Source organism: Topomyia yanbarensis, chromosome 2, assembly GCF_030247195.1.
Source record: "Topomyia yanbarensis strain Yona2022 chromosome 2, ASM3024719v1, whole genome shotgun sequence".
Lineage (NCBI taxonomy): Eukaryota > Metazoa > Arthropoda > Insecta > Diptera > Culicidae > Topomyia > Topomyia yanbarensis.
The window spans coordinates 279,566,749-279,588,268 of NC_080671.1; the positions used below are offsets into that span (position 1 = coordinate 279,566,749).

Sequence of the window (21,520 nt, forward strand, 5' to 3'; positions counted from 1 at the left end):
ACAATCGCCACAATTATTTGTCTAAAAAACCTCTACAAAGTGGCGTTTTCAGAATTTTGACATTCAGTTTGGTTACTGAGATATAGCGAGAAAAGTACTGAGAAATGGAGTTTTTTGCTTCAAATGACTGTGGTTTGGGATTGGCTCAAGATATCTTGATGTATTAGATATTTTTCTGTGTAAAATTATCTGAGCAATACAATGGCATAATAATTTTCAAAATAAAAATACACGAATTGTAAGAAAAATGCAGTTTAAGTTTTAAATTAAAAATATTGCATATTTGGCAACACAGTAATCAAAAATATATTTTTTCTAAATTCCCAGACTCATTTCCTTCAAAATGCATGAATGAATAGAAGTTAATAATTGATGATTTATTGTATGGAAAATTTTCCATGCACAATTATAATACTCCATACAAATTTTGTCGCCAATACACACCTATGGCACGTGTGAGTGCGACTTTTGTTTACATTTTTAGTAAAAACTCGCAATATAGTCATCTGATCTTCGCAATATTTGAGAGATTAATACAGAATACATAGAAGTATCAATTGTATTTTCTAAATTGTTTCTACCATTTATAAGCTTCAAGATATTCAACCATAAACTTTAAAAATCGTTTTTCTCGAAATGTGCTAAATGGCGCTTGTCATAAGATAGCACAACAGCGACGAAATGTTCTTTATTTACTATTAACGACAATTGCATTCTGTTAGAATATCATCATACTATGTGTTTAGGCCAGTCAAGAGTAGATTAACAAGTTCGCTTCAACTGGGTTTCACTTTACTACCATAGTAACGCAATGATAAACGCAGATAGAAGTTCCGAGCAGTGTTATCAATAGGAAGCTATTCTTTTACAAATCGAGCTGAATACTACATACATTTACTACTGTATTGTACTGAATTTACCGCCAAATCTCATCTTCTAAAAATGTATCTTAGCTATAAAAGCAGCAACTACATTGTACTATACACAGTCCACTATATAAAATTCACGAAACCAGTCGGTGTTTATGGCGCGTTTCACTATCTCTAAATAAAATAGTTTAGTTTATCGTTAAAACCGTGCAGTGCTATTCGTTCAAATGATGCTTCCGAAAAAACATAAAGACTTAGTGACCACGCGCGTAAACACTATGCTCACCGGGACTGGATGAATGATGATTCACGTGCGTCGGTAAATTAAATGTACCTTAATTTATTCAATCCGACCTTCCCGAATGAAAAGAATCGAATGCACAAACTCAACACTGGAAGTCACTATTCTATCATATACGCTAGTTCTGCATCCATTCCCTAACCCAACTGTAGCAAATACAGGGTGCGCCATCTGGATGTACCTATCCTATTTCAACATTGAACAACTCCGCCATTTTACAGCCGATTTTGACAGATAAACACAGTTCTGAAACGTCATTTAGTGCCATTTTAGCTATGAGTCGATTTACACCAAAAGAACGCGCTGAAATCGTAGCGCTTTACATTGAAAACGATCGTTCAATAGTGAAAACTGTGCGTGCTTATCGTAAAAAATATGGCAGGCATTCGGCGCCTACAAACAAGACAATCCGTAATTTGGTGAAGAATTTCTTTGAGTACGGGTCTGTAGCAACTCCCCAGATTCCTATTCGGGGGACATCTTGCCACACCGCAGCCGCTATAATCAAGTTCTTACAGAGCAAATTCCCATGACGCGTTGTCTCAAAAAATGGTGATTTGGAATGGCCTCCTCGTTCTCCGGATTTAATAGTACCAGACATTTTTCGGTGGGGTTACTTGAAATGTAAAGTTTATTCTAGCAAATCTAAGAACCTTGACGAACTCAAAGCTAATATACGAGCTGAAATTACTGCAATTAAGCCCGAAATGCTGTCCAATGTCATGTAAAATGCTCGCAAAAGAGCTGCTTTTTGTGTATCATATGGGGTGGTCATTTAATCGACGTTGTATTCATAAGCCCTCTCGGTCTCCTTGATACGCCACTATCGAGGCGTAATGCAATAACTATCCTAAAACAATTGTCTGCCAGAGATTCTGCCGAGTTTTTTGTGTTTTTCTGTATTTGTATTTTTTTAGTTTCGAATTTCAGAATTTTGGGATTTTTTGAATTTATGAACCTTTAAATTTTTGAATAGTTGAATTTTCGATGCATTGCATATTTATATGCTTAAAAATATGAATATTTTATTTGTTGATATTTTGAATGTTAGTTTTTGAATTGTCCAGTTCCTGAATTTTTGAATTTCTATTTTTTGAATTTCTGTATTTTGTAAATTTGATTCCTCGGATATTTAAATTTTCAAATATTTCAATCTTTGAATTTTTAACGTTTGGAATTCTTGAATATTTCATTAATTTTTTTATTTTTCAATTCTTGCATTTTTGAATTTTTTGGTTATTGTATTTTTCTATTTTTCTATTTTTTCCATCTTGAATTTTTGCATTTTTTATTTTATATTTATATATTTGTATTTTTGTATTTTTGTATTCTTATATTTATGACGTTTATGTTTTTTGGGTTTTGGATTTTTATATATTCGTATTTTGGTAATTGGTATTTTTTTTATTTTGCAATTGAATTTTTTTATTACAATTGAATTTTTGTATTTCTTCATTTCTATGTTTTTCTTCTTGTATTTCGTATTTTTGTATATTTTTTGTTTTGTTTTTTTTTGAACTTTGGTAGTTCTATATTTTTGTATTGTTTTACTTTTATATTATTATATTTCTTGCGTTTTTGTATTATTTATTTCCCTACCCAGTAATCTCTAGCTAATTGAATGTCGTTAAAACGTAAAAAAAATTATTTATAGGTTTACTATTGCTTTTTGTAGTTCTGTATTCTGGTATTACTGTATTTTTGTGATCTTGCATTTTTCATATTTGTACCTGTTTATATATTACATTTTTTTATCTTCGTATTTGTATATTTTCTTTATGTTAATACTTTTATGAGTTGTGTATTGTATCGATTTTGTTGGCTATTTTTCTATTTTATGAGTTGTGTTTGTATTATTGTAGTTTGGAATTGTATCTTTGTATTGTGCAACTGAATTTTTAATATTTGAATTGTAGAACGTTTGCATTTTCATAAAAATTTCGCCTGATTTTTTTAATTATTGAGTTTTTAATTTGTTGAATAACAGAATTTTTGAATTTTTATTGTGTTATTTGAATTTTTGAATCAAATTTTTGGGTTCCTAAATTTTTGGGTCTTATTTTGTGAAATCTTCAATTTTTCAAGTTCAAGAGGCTTCGAATTTTAAATTTCATGCTATTTTAAATTTTTGTATATTTGAGTTCCAGAATTTTTAAACATTGTTTTTAGAATTTTTGAATCTTTGAACTCTTGATTCAAAAAAATATTTGGCCTTTTTCAATTTTTGAATTTATGAATTCTAAATGTTTGAGTTTTAGAATATTTAATCTTATTGAATTTTTAATTTTCTTGATTCTTGAACCTTTCCAAATTTTGGAATACAGATATCTTGAACTTATGAGGTGGGATTTGTAAATAAACAAGTTTTTTAATTCATGAGTTTATAAATTTTTCTTACAGGAATCATTTTAAAAAAAATATAAATTTTGATTTCTCGAAGTTTGGTATTTCTGAATTTCATAATGCTTGGATTTCTACATAGTTTTTTTCTGCTTTGGAATTTCGAATTGTTCAGTTTTTGAATTTACAATATAATTGAATTTGTGATTTCTCAGGTGTGCTTAATAACACCAGTAACAGTGACATAGTGCTCTACCAAGTGATTTTATGCAGCAAAGCTTGGTGCTTGACCACATAGCTCGCCACATAGTCGAGGTGACGGTGGAGGAATGGATGAGCGCGAGAGGCCTGGAGCTCGCTCAGCATAAGACGGAGGTAGTTATCGTCAACAACAGCAAGTCGGCGCAACATGCAGTTATCCATGTGGGAGAAGTCGCGATCACTTCACAGTGAAGTCTGAAGTCTCTCGGAGTCATTATAGGCGACAAGCTGACCTTCGGCAGCCATGTCGACTATACATGCAAGAGAGCGTCGACTGCTGTTGCGGTTCTATCGAGGATGATGTCCAACAGCTCAAAGGTGTGCGCCAGTAGACGTAGGCTACTGGCAGGCGTTGCCGTATCTATCCTCAGGTACGGCGGCCCGTCATGGTCAAGAGCACTGAGGGTAACCAGTTACCTACAGAAACTGGAGAGCACCTACCGCGTGATGTGCCTCAAAGTGATATCTGCCTACCGTACGGTATCACACGATGCATCCTGCGTGATAGCGAGCATGATGCCAGTCGGGCTGGTCATTCGGGAAGATGAGGAGTGCTTCGAGCTACGTGGAAATAGGGGAGCCCGAGAGCGCACCAGGGTGACCTCGGTCGCCAGATAGCAACGTGAGTGGGACAAGTCTCGGCTGCTACCATCCAGATTGCCTGTAGGCTACAGGTAATCTGGCGAACCGAGCAACAGACGACGGGCACGGCTAACTAGTGATTGGTTAGCTGGAGCGAAAAAGGCCAAGCGCAAAAAAGGGAGTGAATGGTCTGTACATGCCGAGGCAGGTTTGGCGCAGCGACTGGCAACCGCGTGAAGGGGTAAACCCAGCAACCCCGAAGCAAGACAGAAGAGTGAGTGTATAGGCGTATATGTGGACTGCCTCATGCCAAGACGGGAGGGTCGTAGCGTAGTATGTTGGGACTTAGCTATCGATGCCTCATGGCGTGGCAGAGGAGTGAAAGGGTGAGCATCCAAGTCAGTCTCACACGGCATGTTAAGGGTGAGCACAAAAGTCAGCCTCACATGGTATGGTAGAGGCTAGCACAAAAGTAAGCCTAGCAAGGAATGAAAAAGGTGAGCACACAAGTCAGCCTCGCATGGTATGTCAGAAGTGGGGCCTAAGAAAAATGTCCCACATGGGATGCCAGGGGGAGTGACAGAGGTACAATAGAGTGGCACGATCGAGAGTGAATCTGGTGATAGGGTGAGCACCCAAGTCAGCCTCACATGGTATGGGTGAGGCGAGCACAAAAGTAAGCCTAGCAAGGAATGAGTAAGGTGAGCACACAAGTCAGCCTCGCAAGGAACGAAAAAGGTGAGCACAAAAATCAGCCTCATGTGGGAGTGTTTGAGAGTGAATCAAGGTGCGATAGAGAGAGCACCCAAGTAAGCCTCATACAGGACGTATGAACGCGTGAGCGAGAGTGAATGAGTACATTTAGTACAGCCATCCCCCCAGAAGTAATACCGAGAGGTAGTTCCTGGGAGGAACGATGGCGGAGCCCAATGGAGTTTAGTCGGTATTAATGGCAGCGTCACCATTCGAACCCGACACGCCCCCAGTGCACCCCGTGCGGTAGATTGGACCCTACCAATAGCACGTGTACTGGGCTAGGACCAGAGTTTTTAATAGTAGAGTTGCGTAAAGAGGATTGGCAACATTGGACCAATCATTGGTCTTTTTTAAATTTTGGCAACCTTTTATTTTTAGTTAAATTTCAAATGACTTCACCCGAACGCTTCAGTTAGAAGTTAACTTTGCGCATTTAAAAATTTAAAATTAAGTGTTTAGTTTTATTTTGTAAAAATCAGTACGATAAATAACATCGTATAAAGAATTTAAGCTTTTTTCCGGTTCTCAACTGATCCGCAACTAAGATCGAAATGCATTGATTTTTGCCGCTTGCCGTCTGATTGGGGTGTGACAAAAAACAATCGAATTTGCAGCGTAAGATAAATTTGAATAAGTACATATCGTATAAGTGGAATGCATACACAAATTTGTCAAAATTTTAGCTACACTTTAACTATGAGAAATACCTTCATATTTCCACTGTCGGTGGAAGATTATTAACATTACCCAGAGCTGTTCCGGTGTTTGAGATAGTGCCAAATTTGAATATCAGTGAACATATATTTTTTAATAATTGTCATTAAGCGAAATATTCCTGGTTTTAAATAATGTTCATATTACATCATTGAATTTTTTCTCATAATTATAATCACATAATAACGATACTTCCCACGCATTCGAGCATTGTTATTCTTCGTGTCCGATAGGTAGACGTTTTGAGTGTTCAATAGGTAGATTTGCTTCAGTCTTTGCGCAACTGTTCTTTATAAACTGTGGCTAGGACGTAAAGGTCTTCTCCATTGTAAAAAAAATAGTCGAGGTGAAGGATATGAAGTGGCGCAAAGCTGCTAAGGATCCGCCTGACGAGGTGTTCATTTTTGAAATATTCTTTGGAAGTCATACATTTTTACATCTAGTTTCAGGAAAAACATACAAGAGAAGAGAATTGTTCTGAAAAAACATTAAAAAAAATCACAAGCAAGTTTGTCCCATGTTGAAAATAACCGGAAAACAGTCCCATTTTACATGCACAACAAAATATTGCTGAAATACTTTTTTTACAAAAAAATATATGTGAAAACAAAACGAACAAAGGAAATAAGATATTCCAACACATTTTTGTTTATTTAAGAAGTAGTGGGAGACAGTAATTCGATTATTACATCTTATTTCGATTCTGGAAGGTTAGTCCAAAAATCTGCTTTTGTCTCTTCTAATAGCGGACGTAATGTATTCAGCAATGTCGTTTTACGATCCTTATCGATTCCACAAGGTGATTTTCGTCTTTTTAAAGTTTTATCCAAATCAAAATTATCAATCACCAGCTTTTGCTGCTTCTTCGAAAAAAGATTGCAACGATTTATTGGAGCTGTTGTACCAAGGCTGCTGCTGTATTCAAACTCGTAGCTTCCTTTTTTCAATACGACCTTTTTTATGGCTTCTATGTATGGACGAGGCCTGCATAAATTCAGTGTGTACTGCGAAACTGTTATTGAGCTTTGAAAAAAGTCGTTTGGGTACAAACTGATCACCTCAACATTTTTTTTGGCTTTACCGACGACAGAGATGAAATCGGGTGTGGTAATAACAAGCCCGCCGTGGTGCATTCCTTTTTCAACTGCTGCGTGAAAGCTGTCAGCAGCCATGAATGCATGACCCGACTCAAAATATTTAAGAACAACTTCTTTCAACTGGACTAAAGATGAATTAATCAATAGAGTGAGATGAATTAAAAAGTTCCAATTCTTATTTTGAGCGGAGCAATTGTCCAACCACAGTGTAACCTTGTCCAGATCTTTGAATCTTAATAGAACTTGATGAAAACAACTAAGTATATCGTATGCCGACCGACCGCTAATTGCTTCATCCCAAACACACGCAATGACGGGATACTTCTGTGAATACTTTCCTACCGGAGCAAATGTCTCGTTGAAAGCAAGTAGTCGTTGTGAAAAAACCACGGATTTAAGCCCTTCCAATCGAGGTATCTGAATGACCTGTAATGCATGAATATTAAACTATGATATAACAGCTCAGCATGTTTAAAACCTTCTGTAAATCCACAGCTAGTACTACTGTTTTCGGTGAAACGATTTCACCATCCTCCCGATATGCTGATCGTGATTCACCGGCCGCACGTATATGCTGTGTAAATGCTACACATACCGCACATGAAAAATTTTGTTCTGTCAACTGCTCCTGATGACCGGATTGCTTGCGATGTTGGATAGCAGCTACACAACATTCACATTGCTCATGTCCTAGTTTAACTAGTGATATGTTCATGTCTTTCATAACTCGACAGTAGAAAGCATAGCTGACCTTCATGTTACACGTTTCTGAAAACTCTTGGTGCATTCGTTTCTCGCAAAGATCGGATGGCAGATACAAACGGTTGGGCGCATGTTCTCGCCGGTAGTGCGATATAGTAGGATTATGCGACAAAATGTGAGCTTGCACAGCTTCACGTTTGGCAGTGCCGCGTTTATGCTTTCCACGTCTTGAGGTAGATCTCTTGAACTCCACGTCTGCATCTGTGCAACGGTACAACATGTTTCTAGAGAAATATTTGAAAAGGTTAAACAAGACTTAATAGTGTATTCAAGAATACTTTACCCGCAATGCTTGTTACGTTTGATTATTATGTCGGCACAAAAACACATTTGAAGTTAAGCCAGCAACTCAATGTATCGATACTAAAAGCAGCACGAAATAAAAGTACCACAGACAAATAGTTGTAATAGCGACTTGAAGAGCCCCTCGCACAGATAGTTCCAGAACATCGCATAAGACAAGCACGACAACACCTTAACACGCACTTCAACCGTCACAGAAGACACACGCAAAGGTGGGCTAAATTGCACCCAACGAACGGAACGTCTCCCAGTAGAGGTAGGAAAAGACAAATTCATTAAAAAGGGTCAGCAACATCATGTGATATTCCTCGACAGAAAGCCGCTGTGCCTAGTCATCCAACCGATCTCACCCGTGGTTGGAACGGCACGAAAGTGGAACGGCAAGTGGTCCACCACGGCAGAACCGACAGGGTCTAGAAGAGGGCGGAACAACCAAATCAGGTACACGCAATTCTTCGGGATTTAGCAAATGTCATCTGAATACGATCTTTCTGCAGGGGCGAAACACAGACAACGCCACTGTTCGAGGAAAAGCATTGCTGGCAGGTTAAAGCCCACAATTGTCACGTGCAACAAGCAACGATCGAACAACGAAGGATCAACATTAATCGTGCAGCGCTTCATTTCATTGCACAATCACAACAGGGGATCGACGAGTAAGTCCGGTTGATCGATGAGTTTGGCGAGACATAACATATGCTCTCTTATTTAGGGTTCCCTGTTGTGCCGGACCTAAGAGTCGACGAGAACAAACTGCTGTCAGGCACGCCATCCTCTTCAGGACAGTAGGGACGCCCAATTGTACGGTTGAGACGAGTGAGAGTTGTAAGGCGGTGCGGGAACCAACGGCACGTGGGAAGTCGTCAGCAGACGCGGCGAACCGAGGGGAGAAAGCGAGGACGGTGAAGATGTGCGAAAAGTGGAAGTCCGGGAAGTCGTGCGAGGTGGCATAGAATAGGCGGTGACCGCACGGGGCCGAAGGCCCGCTGTGAGTACATAGAGATTAAGAATCAAGTGCACGCAATAATAGGGACCTCAAGATAGATGAATAGGAGAGCAGGATCCCTGCAATAAATGTTTGAGATACAATGATTGAGTAGTTTGGTTCTATTTGATTTGGTTTTTGGGAGTTAGCACGTCCCCTTTTGTTACACTGGCGCCCAACCAAATCGAACCATTATTACCGTTTGGAAATTTTCCTCCACAATTTAGTATTACTACACGTTTGGATACCCTTTAGTATAGTAACATGGATCCTCAGCATTTGAGCGATGAGGAACTTAACTACGAGTTAGCTTTGCGTCATATCAATCAATTAGGCTCAGCTACTCGGAGAATTAAGGGAGTCAAGCTGAAGGCATTAATCCAGCAAGAACTCTTAAACAGCATACATGTTGCCTCGTCTGAACATGCTTTCAACGCAGACGAGAACATCAGTCGTTGTGAACAGCAAATAACATTGTTAATACCGATGATAGAAAAGGCGCTCAAACAGCGAAATAATGACTTTCTACTTCAATGTAAATCGCGCCTTCTGCATTATAGAAAACGTCTGTCAATAATAAATCCACCAAAAGACCTAATCGACATTCACGCGTCACTAATGATACAGGTAAATTATACACTCGAGGATATTGATGATAGATTTAATGACCAGCTACACAGCGTGAACGGGAGTAGCGCTAAAGACAACACCGATTCGATGTACGGAAGACACGAAGAAGGCGCAACCTCGCTAACACTACAACAACATCAGCAGCAGCTAAGGGCAGAGGCGGAAAAGAATCAGAGAAGCTCACTCAACACATCAGCATTAATCAGCGAAGATCAGCCACAGAATAGGAGCTTAGGAGCAATTAGTAGAAACAGCTTTTCCTCCCAGCACACTAATCCCTTAAGATCACCATCCGGTTCACCGGTGCCTGCAACAGGTGGCAGAGGACGAGGAGCTTTGAATTTCAGGATATTCAACGGAGCTAGTGGCCAGTCATTACTCAACAACATTCCCAGAAATGCAACGATTCCGACTGGATCGCCACCACCGGCCTACCAGCACACAAACCCGTCAGGAGAGCAACAAGACAGAGGAGATGAGGTAGGCAGAGCAAGAGATGAACTATTAGTTCATCTACTTCATCGAGAACGAGGAGCACATCGAAACGATCACGATGGAGAAAGAAGCCTAAAGGCAATACACAACTGGCCCTTTAAATTCCGAGGGGAAAAGGACACCACATCTTTGAACACCTTTTTAGATAGGGTTCAAACATTCGCCAGATCCGAAGGCATAACCGACGAGACGCTGTTGAGGTCAGTGAAACACTTGCTGTTAGATGACGCTCTGGATTGGTACGGCAGAGCAATAGCCCAAAACCTGTTAGGTACTTGGCATGAATTCAAGGAAGAAATAAGGAAGGAGTTCCTCCCAAGCAGCTACACCCAAATCCTGAAATTGGAAGCGACATTTCGATTTCAAGCACAAAACGAAACATTCGCAAAATACTATCGCGACGTTTCTGCTCTTTTTCGGTTCGTACAGCCACCGATGGCAGAGGAAGAGAAATTTTTCATAGTAAAAAAAATATGAACGCTGACTACGCCGCCATCGTCACAGCCGCAAGACCACACTCACTATTGGAACTGGTGGAGGTCTGCATGAGTTATGATGAAACTCGAATGCTCCTCAGTCGACAAAGACGAATCCCCATACCACACAACGCATTGCTTGAACCGAGCTTTGCCACTCCAGGAGCCAATCGTCCACCACAGATCAACTCGGCTAACCAACAATTCGGAAGAGTACATGTAATAAACCAGGAAGGTGGTCACGTACAAACCGAACCAATCAGCAGCTGGCAGCAAAGCATTACAGAGGATACCAGAACAACAGAGGCAACAGAAACGCCTCGTAGTTCGACGGAGGAAGATTGGCAGCAGAAGTGTCAACAGTTAACGGAACAAATAAACGCGCTCAAACTGCGATATGACAACAGGGAAAACAGAGGCCAACGGAACACACAGTCTCAGCAAGGACGATCGAACGTGGATCAAACACAACAAAGCGCCAGCGACCAGCGAAGAACAGGACTAATATGCTGGAACTGCGACGAGGAAGGCCATCGATTTATGGACTGCCCGAAACCGCAGGCGGTCATGTTCTGTTACAGGTGCGGACATAAGGGCTACTCGCTACGTAATTGTCCAACGTGCAGAACGGCATTGGGAAACGAGGAAGCGGGAAATCGTTAGAAGAGGGAAGCGATTTCTCGCAAAACTTTTACGACTTCCCTCAAATACCAAATAAAACAATCATCAATTCAATAATCATCAATCCAAAGGAGGACGAACGTCCCCATGCCATGATATACGTGCTAGGAAGACGGCTAAAAGGACTGCTAGATAGCGGAGCTAGTTGCTCCCTACTGGGCGGTCAGATGGTAAACATAGTAGAAGAGCTAGAGCTGCGAAAAGCAAGCGTCATGGGGACAATTCAAACGGTGGATGGAACTGCGCATAACATCATGCACTTCGCTCACATTCCAATAGCTTTCAACAATCGGATTCAAATGACAACGGTGCTGCTTGCTCCATCATTACCTGATTGTGTCATACTGGGAATGGATTTCTGGACCAAGTTTGGAATAAAAGCGGTGTGTTGCTCGCTCAGTGCAACAACAGACGCCTCCACTGGACCGGAAAAAACGGACACCGAACACGTGAAACCATTGAGCGAGAATGAACAACGCAGACTGGAGGAAGTGATCAAGACATTCCCGGTTGCACAGGACGGAACATTGGGTAGAACACATGTCTACGAACATCAAATCAACGTGGGAAATGCCGTACCGAAGAAGCAACGTTATTACGCGATGTCCAAGTATGTGATGGACGAAGTAAACAAAGAAGTGGACAGGATGCTCGCACTCGATGTCATAGAAGAAGCCATGTTCTCACCTTGGAATAATCCATTAGTGGCGGTCAAGAAAAAGAATGGGAACTATAGAGTGTGTCTAGACGCGCGGCATCTGAACAGCATAATGGTAAACGAAGGAGCGCCGATTCCACAAATCTCAGCAATCATGAACAACTTGAGTGGCTGTTCGTACATATCCACCATCGACTTAAAAGACGCGTTCTGGCAATTGCCACTAGAAAAGAAGTCACGACCACTAACTGCGTTCACAATCCCCGGGAGGGGACACTTCCAACACAAGGTGGTGCCATTTGGTCTGTGCACGGCCAGCCAAGCGTTGTCCAGGGTAATGATGCATCTATTCGCAGATTTGGAACCTAAGGTATTTCACTATTTAGACGACATCATAGTTTGCACCCCAACGTTTGGAGAACACTTAGAATTATTGAAGGAGGTGGCACATAGATTACAGCGAGCAGGGCTCACGGTTTCTCCAGAAAAATCTCAATTCTGCCGGAGCGAACTAAAATACCTAGGATATGTGCTCAACAGTGACGGTTGGAAAGTCGATAGCGACAAAATAGACTGCATTGTAAACTTCCCCACTCCGAAAGACAAGAAGGAAATACAACGTTTTTTAGGAATGTGTAACTGGTATCGCCGTTTCACCGACAAATTTGCAGATATGGCCACGCCGTTAACGGAGCTCACTAGAACCAAAATAAAATTTCGATGGAACTACAAAGCTGAAGATGCGTTTCTACGACTGAAGGCGGCAATGGTTTCCGCTCCAGTGCTGGCCACTCCGGACTACCAGAAGCCGTTTGCCATAGCATGTGATGCCAGTGATCGAGCAATTGGGGCAGTATTGACCCAAGAAATAGACGATCAAGAACATCCTATATACAGTCTCTACGCATCGCTCGATCGAGATAGAAGTGTTTTGTTTTCGGTCTGTTGGAAAAAGAACAGTGCAGTAATCCGCGTTCAAGGTTATTTTGCCATTCTCTGCCTCTTCGAGGTTTGGACTTTTATTTTCTTTTGTGCGTGTGTTAACCGTTAGGCCACATTCCTCAACCTTTTGTTCGTAAAGCGAGGATTGAACAATAACCAGCTATTTAAGCTGGACTGGTGCGTCGTGGGAAACGAGTATACAGATAAGTGAAATCTACCTTTTTGATACATTTACGGCTTTTTCCCGTCTGCGCGGGTGCTGACCCCGTGCGTTGACGGTGTCGATGGCTTCCTCCCCGGATGGCCAAATGGAGATCGAATCGACTCCTAAGGCTCTCCCCCGACCCAAACAATATCCAGAGCTCTCGACCGGTCCCTTTGTGGTCTTCTTTCGGCCCAAAACAAAATCGCTGAATCTATTACAGATTTCAAAAGACCTAACGGAACGGTTCTCGGCTGTGATCGAAATAAAAAAGGTCCGCTCAGACAGACTGAGGGTCGTGCTGACTAACTCAAAGCAGGCAAACGATATTGCTTGCTGCGAGCACTTTACGAAGGACTATCACGTGTATATTCCAGCTGTGAAAGTACAGTCTGAAGGCGTTGTCACCGATGACAGTTTGACATGCGAGGATCTGCTGCAGTACGGCGTTGGCCGTTTCAGAGACCGCTTACTTCAGCCAGTGAAAATACTCGAGTGCAAGCGTTTGCACTCAGTAGTAGTTGCGGGGGATGGTTCAAAAACGTACCCCCAATCAAACTCTTATCGGTTGACCTTCGCTGGTACCGCTTTGCCAAATTACGTCCTCTTGCACAAGGTTCGTCTGCCTGTGCGTCTGTTTGTGCCGCGGGTCATGAATTGCACAAAGTGTAAACAATTGGGTCACACAGCCACCCATTGTAGCAATAAGGCCCGCTGTGGAAAATGCGGGGAGAATCATCTAGATGATTCGTGCAGTAAGAATGCTGAGAAGTGTCCTTACTGTGCAGAGAATCTGCATGATATCTCGGCATGTCCCGCGTACAAACTACGCGGGGATAAACTAAAACGTTCCCTTGCTGGACGATCCGAACGTTCTTTCGCAGAAATGCTAAAGAAAGCTACACCACCAACCTCAACAAACATCTATGCTCACTTGCCTCCTAACGAGGGCGAGGCTGATGACCCACAAGAGGGAACATCTACTAGGGCGCCTAGAAGTTATAGGAAGAGGAGGAACATTTCCTCTCCTAAAGTTCGTTGTAAAGGCCAGAAGGTATCCCTTGACGGGACTCAGAAAGTCACATCTATTGGAAGTGTTGCAACCAAACCGAAGCAATTAGCTCCTGGTCTCGGAGGATTAAACTCAGAGAAGGAGTTCCCAGCACTTCCCGGAACATCAAAAATCCCAAGTGTTCCTCTGTTTCAGTTCGAGAATAATCGCGGCACTGGAATTATCAAACTCTCGGACATTGTGGACTGGATAATAAAAACATTCAATATAACTGATCCTATTAAAAGTCTTATGTTAGCTTTTCTCCCTACAGTGAGAACATTTTTGAAGCAGTTGACTGCTAAATGGCCCCTCCTTTCAGCGATTGTATCCTTCGATGGCTAACTCATCGAACGAGGTCACGGATTTGATCACTGTTCTACAGTGGAATTGCAGAAGTATCATCCCGAAAATCGATTCCTTCAAAATTTTAATAAATAATTTGAGTTGCGATGCATTTGCATTATGTGAAACTTGGTTAACTTCCGACATAGATCTCAACTTCCACGACTTTAATATTATTCGCCTGGATCGAGACACCCCCTATGGAGGAGTGCTTTTGGGGATCAAAAAGCGCTATTCCTTCTACAGAATTAACCTTCCCTCGATAACAGGTATTGAAGTTGTCGCTTGTCAAGTAACAACCAAAGGCAAAGATCTTTGCATAGCTTCCATATATATTCCCCCCAACACCGCGATTGGGCATCGCCGGCTACATGACATCATAGAATCCCTGCCTGCACCGCGACTAGTTTTAGGCGACTTTAACTCTCACGGTACGGAATGGGGTTGCCTTTATGATGATAACCGTTCCTCTTTAATTCACAATATTTGCGACAACTTCAACATGACAATTCTAAACACGGGTGAAATGACACGGATTCCTCCCCCACCAGCGCGCCCAAGCGCATTAGATTTATCCCTTTGCTCGACCTCGCTAAAGTTAGAATGCGCGTGGAAGGTAATCCCTGATCCCCACGGTAGCGACCATCTGCCGATCGTAGTCTCAATCAATAACGGCTCAAGGCCATTGGAAACAATCAATATTTCGTATGACCTCACACGAAATATCGATTGGAAGAGCTATGCTGCCGCGATATCCGACAACATCGAATCTACTCAAGAACTTCCTCCGGAGGAAGAGTACAGCTTTTTGGCTGGCTTGATTCTCGACAGCGCGAATCAAGCTCAGACTAAGCCAGTACCCGGCGCAAACATACAAAAACGTTCTCCCAATCCCTGGTGGGATAAAGAGTGCTCAGACGTGTACGCAGAGAAGGCCGCCGCGTTTAAGACCTTCCGGAACGACGGGTTACCCGCTAGTTTTCGACAGTACGCGACGTTAGACAAGCGAATGAAGAGTTTGATGAAAGCCAAAAAACGCGGTTATTGGCGCCGGTTCGTCGACGGATTAACGAGAGAAACATCGATGAGCACTCTTTGGGGAACAGCCCGACGTATGCGAAATCGAAACAGTACTAATGAGAGCGTGGAATATTCAAACCGTTGGATATTCGATTTCGCCAAGAAGGTTTGTCCGGATTCCGCCCCGGCACAGAAGATTTACCGCGCCGCGTCTCCTCACGATAGCGCGAACGAAACACCTTTTTCGATGGTGGAGTTCTCACTTGCTCTCTTGTCGTGTAACAATAAAGCTCCAGGGCCAGACAGAATCAAATTCAACTTGTTGAAGAATCTGCCAGACTCTGCCAAGAGACGCTTGTTGAACTTATTTAATAAGTTTCTTGAGGCTAACATTGTCCCACACGATTGGAGGCAAGTGAAGGTCATCGCCATCCAAAAACCAGGAAAACCAGCCTCCGACCACAATTCGTATCGACCGATCGCAATGCTATCTTGTATCCGAAAGTTGTTCGAGAAAATGATCCTATCCCGCCTCGACAATTGGGTCGAAGCAAATGGCTTACTGTCAGATACACAATTTGGCTTTCGCAAAGGCAAAGGGACGAACGATTGTCTTGCGTTGCTCTCAACCGAAATTCAAATGGCCTATGCTAGTAAAGAGCAGATGGCATCAGTGTTCCTAGATATAAAGGGGGCTTTTGATTCAGTTTCTATCAACATTCTTTCAGAGAAGCTGCACCAGCATGGTCTTTCAGCGACTTTAAACAACTTTTTACTAAACTTGTTGTCGGAAAAGCACATGCATTTTTCGCATGGTGACTTATCGACATCACGATTTAGCTACATGGGCCTCCCCCAGGGCTCATGTCTAAGCCCCCTGTTATACAATTTCTACGTCAACGACATTGATGAATGTCTTGACAATTCCTGCACAATTCCAGGCAACTTGCAGACGATGGCGTGGTGTCTGTTACGGGGCCCAAAGCTGTCGATCTACAAGGACCATTACAGAATACCTTGGACAATTTGTCTGCATGGGCTATTAAGCTGGGTATCGAATTCTCCTCGGAGAAAACTGAGCTAGTTGTATTTTCTAGGAAGCGTGAACCAGCACAACTACAGCTTCTATTAATGGGTCAAACTATAGCTCAGGTCTTAACAGTAAAATATCTAGGGGTCTGGTTCGACTCGAAAGGTACTTGGGGATGCCATATTCGGTATCTGAAACAGAAATGCCAGCAAAGGATCAACTTTCTCCGTACAATAACCGGAACGTGGTGGGGTGCCCACCCAGGAGACCTAATTAGGTTGTATCAAACAACGATACTGTCGGTACTGGAATACGGATGCTTCTGCTTTCGATCCGCCGCGAACATACATTTCATCAAACTCGAAAGAATTCAGTATCGTTGTTTGCGTATCGCCTTAGGGTGTATGCAGTCGACCCATACGATGAGTCTCGAAGTCCTGTCGGGCGTTCTCCCGCTGAAAAATCGATTTTGGGAACTCTCATATCGATTGCTCATTCGATGCGATATCTTGAACCCGTTGGTGATTGAAAATTTCGAAAGGCTTGTTGAGCTCAATTCTCAGACCCGTTTTATGTCCCTGTACTTTGACTACATGGCGCAAAATATGAATCCTTCTTCTTACAATCCCAACCGTGTGCATTTCATAAATACTTCTGAATCTACTGTTTTCTTCGACACATCCATGAAAGATGAGATTATTGGAATTCCGGACCACATACGCCCACAAGTGGTTCCAAATATTTTTTATAATAAATTCCGAGAAGTCGACTGTTCTAAGATGTTTTATACTGACGGATCAAACCTCGAAGGGTCCACTGGCTTCGGTATTTTCAATCAAAAGTTCACCGCCTCCTACAAACTCAGTGACCCTGCTTCAGTTTACGCCGCAGAACTAGCTGCTATTCAGTATACCCTTGGAGTCATTGACACATTACCCGCAGACCATTACTTCATCGTCTCGGATAGTCTGAGTTCTATTGACGCTATTCGCTCGATGAAACATGGAAAGCATTCCTCGTATTTTTTGGGGAAAATACGGGAGCTACTGAGTGCTTTATCTGACAAATCTTTCCAGATTACCTTGGTGTGGGTCCCTTCTCATTGCTCCATTCCGGGCAATGAGAAGGCGGACTCCTTAGCTAAGGTGGGTGCCATTGAAGGTGACGTTTTTGAAAGACCAATTTGCTTTCACGAATTTTTCAGTATTACTCATCAGAGAACTCTCGAAAGTTGGCAAACCTCGTGGAGCAATGGGGAGCTAGGAAGGTGGCTACATTCGATAGTCCCTAAGGTATCGACGAAACCTTGGTTCAAGGGGATGGATGTGGGTCGTGACTTCATTCGTGTGATGTCCCGACTCATGGCGAACCATTACACACTGGATGCACATCTCCGACGTATTGGGCTCGTGGAGAGTGGTATCTGCGCTTGTGGCGACGGTTATCACGATATAGAGCACATAGTCTGGGCGTGCACCGAGTACAGTTCCGCCAGGTCTCGGCTTATGGACACCCTCCGGGCCCGAGGAAGACCACCCAACGTCCCGGTTCGAGATGTGTTGGCAAGCCGCGATGTCCTCTATATGTCCCTTATATACACCTTCATAAAAACCATCAATATCCAACTTTAACTGCCCCTTTTTCCTTATCATTCTCAGAAACGCTCTCTTCCACCTGTACCATACACCCACGATGGTTTGATGCGACTCCAAGGCGACACAAAACATCCCTGTCGAATGAGCCAACAAACACGGGACCTAAAGCACGAACATCACACGCACAATTCGAAATGTAGCCGATCAACATCTGAGCCGCACTACGAAATCGTCTGAAGAAACCCCTGCCATCTCGAGAACGACCACCCGGCGTCCCAGTACATGATTCTTCCTGATGAAGACCACCCTGATTCTGTAATCCATCCGTTGATCTCCCGAAGTCTGAAACTGAAATAATGTTCTCCCCCTGCCATGTTTGTCCACCCTACTTCCCCTGACTCTTATACACAGAAGTAACACCCCTTCCCCCCCCCCCCCCCCCCAAATATCTTCATGAGCATTTAGCTCTTCTTGCCTTTTCTAGTTTTAACTATTATATTATATGATCTCGTTTAAAATGCCCAACTCTACTACCACATAAAATAACTCTAATTAATGTCTCCGAATCTTTACAAAATTTAATCACGCCCTCTAATTATTTCTACTTTTAAGATAGTCGTAAAAATTTTCCCCCTTAGTTAAACATTATTTGCTCCAATAATCTCATTGCTAAAAATGTCAAACCATATTGCCATAAAAACTAAATGACCCCTCTAATCTTACGAAAATTATACTACCCCCTTGTGTATATGTATAGCTATAAATAAGCCTTAGTTTAATTTCAAAAATCAATATGTAAGCCCCTAGTTTTAAGTAATTTAAAATGTGAAACAAAACAAAATTGGCACCTTTAAGCTAACGCAAACCTGCCTTATCAAATAAACGAATTGAAAAAAAAAAAAACATCCTATATGCTATTTCTCCCAGAAACTATCCGCCTCTGAGCGCAAATACTCCGTTACGGAGAGAGAGTGTCTCGCTGTAATACGGGCCATCGAGAAATTTCGTGGTTACGTGGAAGGAATAAAATTCACGGTATACTGTGACCATGCAGCTCTATTATACTTGAAATCCATGAAGAACCCGACAGCACTCCTCTGCCGCTGGATCCTTCGTCTAAACGCATATGATTTCGACGTGAAGTATCGCAAAGGGAGCTGTAACATAGTACCAGATGCACTTTCTCGAGCAGTATCCAGCATGGTATTCAAGACAGATACGACAGACAGCGGATGGTCGACAAGGTGTTGAAGGAGGGTGACAAGTTTCCAGACTTTCGCTTAATCAATCAGGATCTCTACAAAAACTGCAATTGCAGGGACGAAACGGGAGGTAACTCACACAGATGGAAACGCATCCCACCATTAGCAGACCGCCTGGACATTATACGAAAATTTCACGATGCACCGTCAGCTGCACACCTTGGATTTCACAAAACCTTTCAAAAACTCCAAACCCACTTTACTGGCCAAAAATGAGAGACGAGGTGAGCAAATACGTCAAAAGCTGCCACACTTGCAAAGCTAGCAAAGCCGCAAATTCGACACTGATGCCGAACATGGGCAATGCGAAGCCGGCAAAGGTCCCATGGGAGCTGGTATCGGTAGACTTCGTGGGCCCCTTCACGAAGTCCAAGATGGGGAACACTGTCATGTTAGTAGCCGTCGACTGGATCACAAAATACATAGTCGTTCACCCGATGCGAAAAGCAGATTCAGTTAGGATGGTGCAGTTTCTAGAAGAACAAATCTTTCTCAAACATTCACGACCAAGAGTTATCTTGACAGACAACGGCAAACAATTTGAATCCATGGCGTTCAAGGCGCTACTTTCTAAACATAAGATCACACATATGAAAACTGCATTCTATTGCCCCATGGTAAACAACGCAGAAAGAGTGAACCGTGTGCTGATAACATGCATAAGATCGCTGCTGGATGAAGAGCACCAGGTATGGGACGCTAATCTACCGGCAATAACAGCGGCAATCAATAGCGCAAGACATGAAGTGACAGGAGTGAGCCCACATTTCGCAAACTACGGCCGAGATTTGATTTTACACTCCGATTTATACGATCAACAGAAGCTCAACATTAACGAGGACCCGAAAATAGCGCAAGAAATGAGACTGTCGGCGATACAGAGGGTTCACGACTTCATACTAAAGCGAATTCAAAACAACCACGAGAAATCCAAGCAGCACTACAACCTCAGAACGCGTTCAATATCCTTTAAAACAGGTGACGTCGTTTGGAGAAGAACATTCACTCTATGGTCGAAGGAGGATCAGATCAATAAGAAGTTGAATCCGAAGTACGTGCCGGCCATTGTCAGAGAAGTCCTGGGGACGAACATCTATATGTTGGAAGACGTGAAGACTGGGAAGAAAGGTCGCTATTATTCCAAAGATATCAAAGCAGACTAAAATGAAATAAGGAAAAACGAAATAGAGCTATGTCCACAGGCCAAGCCTGTCAACAATGAGTCAGTACTCCCAAAAAACCGTCGACTGATCGGGAAAATCAGTTTGTCAAGGTGCGGCGAGCAACAACTATTTTAACTACCTCCCCACCTTGGCGCTAAACAAGGACAACTGAAGCGAACCAGCGACAACAGTAAATTGACTGGCGAGCAGTGCTGGGCGGTGCAGTTTTCGACAACCCTCCAAAGAGGTTCAAGACACAGCAAGCACAAAAACCGAACTGGTTGCAATTCAGGAGAGAAGCACTACAACAAGGTAGCCATGCAAATGGACGATGGCGCACCTGAGCTACTGAAGTCAGCTCATTGGACAAAATCGTACGCCTAGAAAAGCATCCCCAAGATGGGCAATTGACAATTACCCAAAACAAGCAAAGTATAGGCTCAACTACTAAACAAGGGTATCCAAATCACATCGTCGTGTCAGTCTGGGCGTCTCATGAAAACTTTCAAAAGCAACGCGAGCTGAGGGCGCGGTATGTTTCATGAACATGAAACTATCTCTCATATCTGGGCTCATGTAGATTGGAGTGAGGAAATGCGCTCTTTCCCAGACCAGAACACGACAGCTGTGACAAGTAGGCGGTCATTGAAGGGGTCAGACGACCTGAAACAACGACCTGTCTCAAAAACAAAAAAAAAGGAAGGAAAATCACGTGTAGTGTGGAGAGGATAGCCAATTCTCGCATACATTTGCTTTATGTGCGATCGTACCGTCCATTAACATGGACTAGTTTAGATCGACTTGAATGTATTGCTGTTGGGGAAATGTACCAAACGAGAAGAGGGCAAGAATAAGGCTAGAGACACTTTGCCAAACAAAGTTGGCGTTCGATCAGAACATTTCGCAGATCTAACTGCGGTATTTCAGTATGAGTTCTGGGTCTGGAGTAATACGCTCTGGCAAGCAGAAAGGCTTGCGTGATTAAGTAATGGATTAGTGG

The 21,520-nt window shown here is 42.5% G+C and overlaps 2 protein-coding genes and 1 long non-coding RNA gene across 5 annotated transcripts in view; 2 read left to right on the forward strand and 1 right to left on the reverse strand.

Annotated features, from left to right (window-relative positions):
- Positions 1-21,520, forward strand: part of LOC131678576 (uncharacterized) — a 173,444-nt gene that overhangs the window by 63,526 nt on the left and 88,398 nt on the right. The gene's annotated exons all lie outside the window — the stretch shown is intronic.
- Positions 6,489-7,902, reverse strand: LOC131678581 (uncharacterized). Its single transcript, XM_058958809.1, has 2 exons — positions 7,399-7,902; positions 6,489-7,346 (listed from the first exon to the last, which is right to left on the reverse strand). Exons 1-2 carry the CDS (start codon positions 7,900-7,902, stop codon positions 6,516-6,518), a joined length of 1,335 nt encoding a protein of 444 aa, XP_058814792.1. The 3' UTR covers positions 6,489-6,515.
- Positions 7,967-9,055, forward strand: LOC131678603 (uncharacterized). The gene is made up of 3 exons (XR_009303688.1): positions 7,967-8,241; positions 8,301-8,641; positions 8,698-9,055. It is a non-coding gene; the product is annotated as an uncharacterized LOC131678603 (long non-coding RNA).

Bases quoted from the DNA above. Each gene is read 5' to 3' on its own strand.
- LOC131678581 (XM_058958809.1), bottom strand. From the start codon at position 7,902: ATGTTGTACCGTTGCACAGATGCAGACGTGGAGTTCAAGAGATCTACC. The intron at 7,347-7,398 runs GTTTTAAACATG...CATGCATTACAG, and splicing joins TAGCTGTGGATTTACAGAAG to GTCATTCAGATACCTCGATT.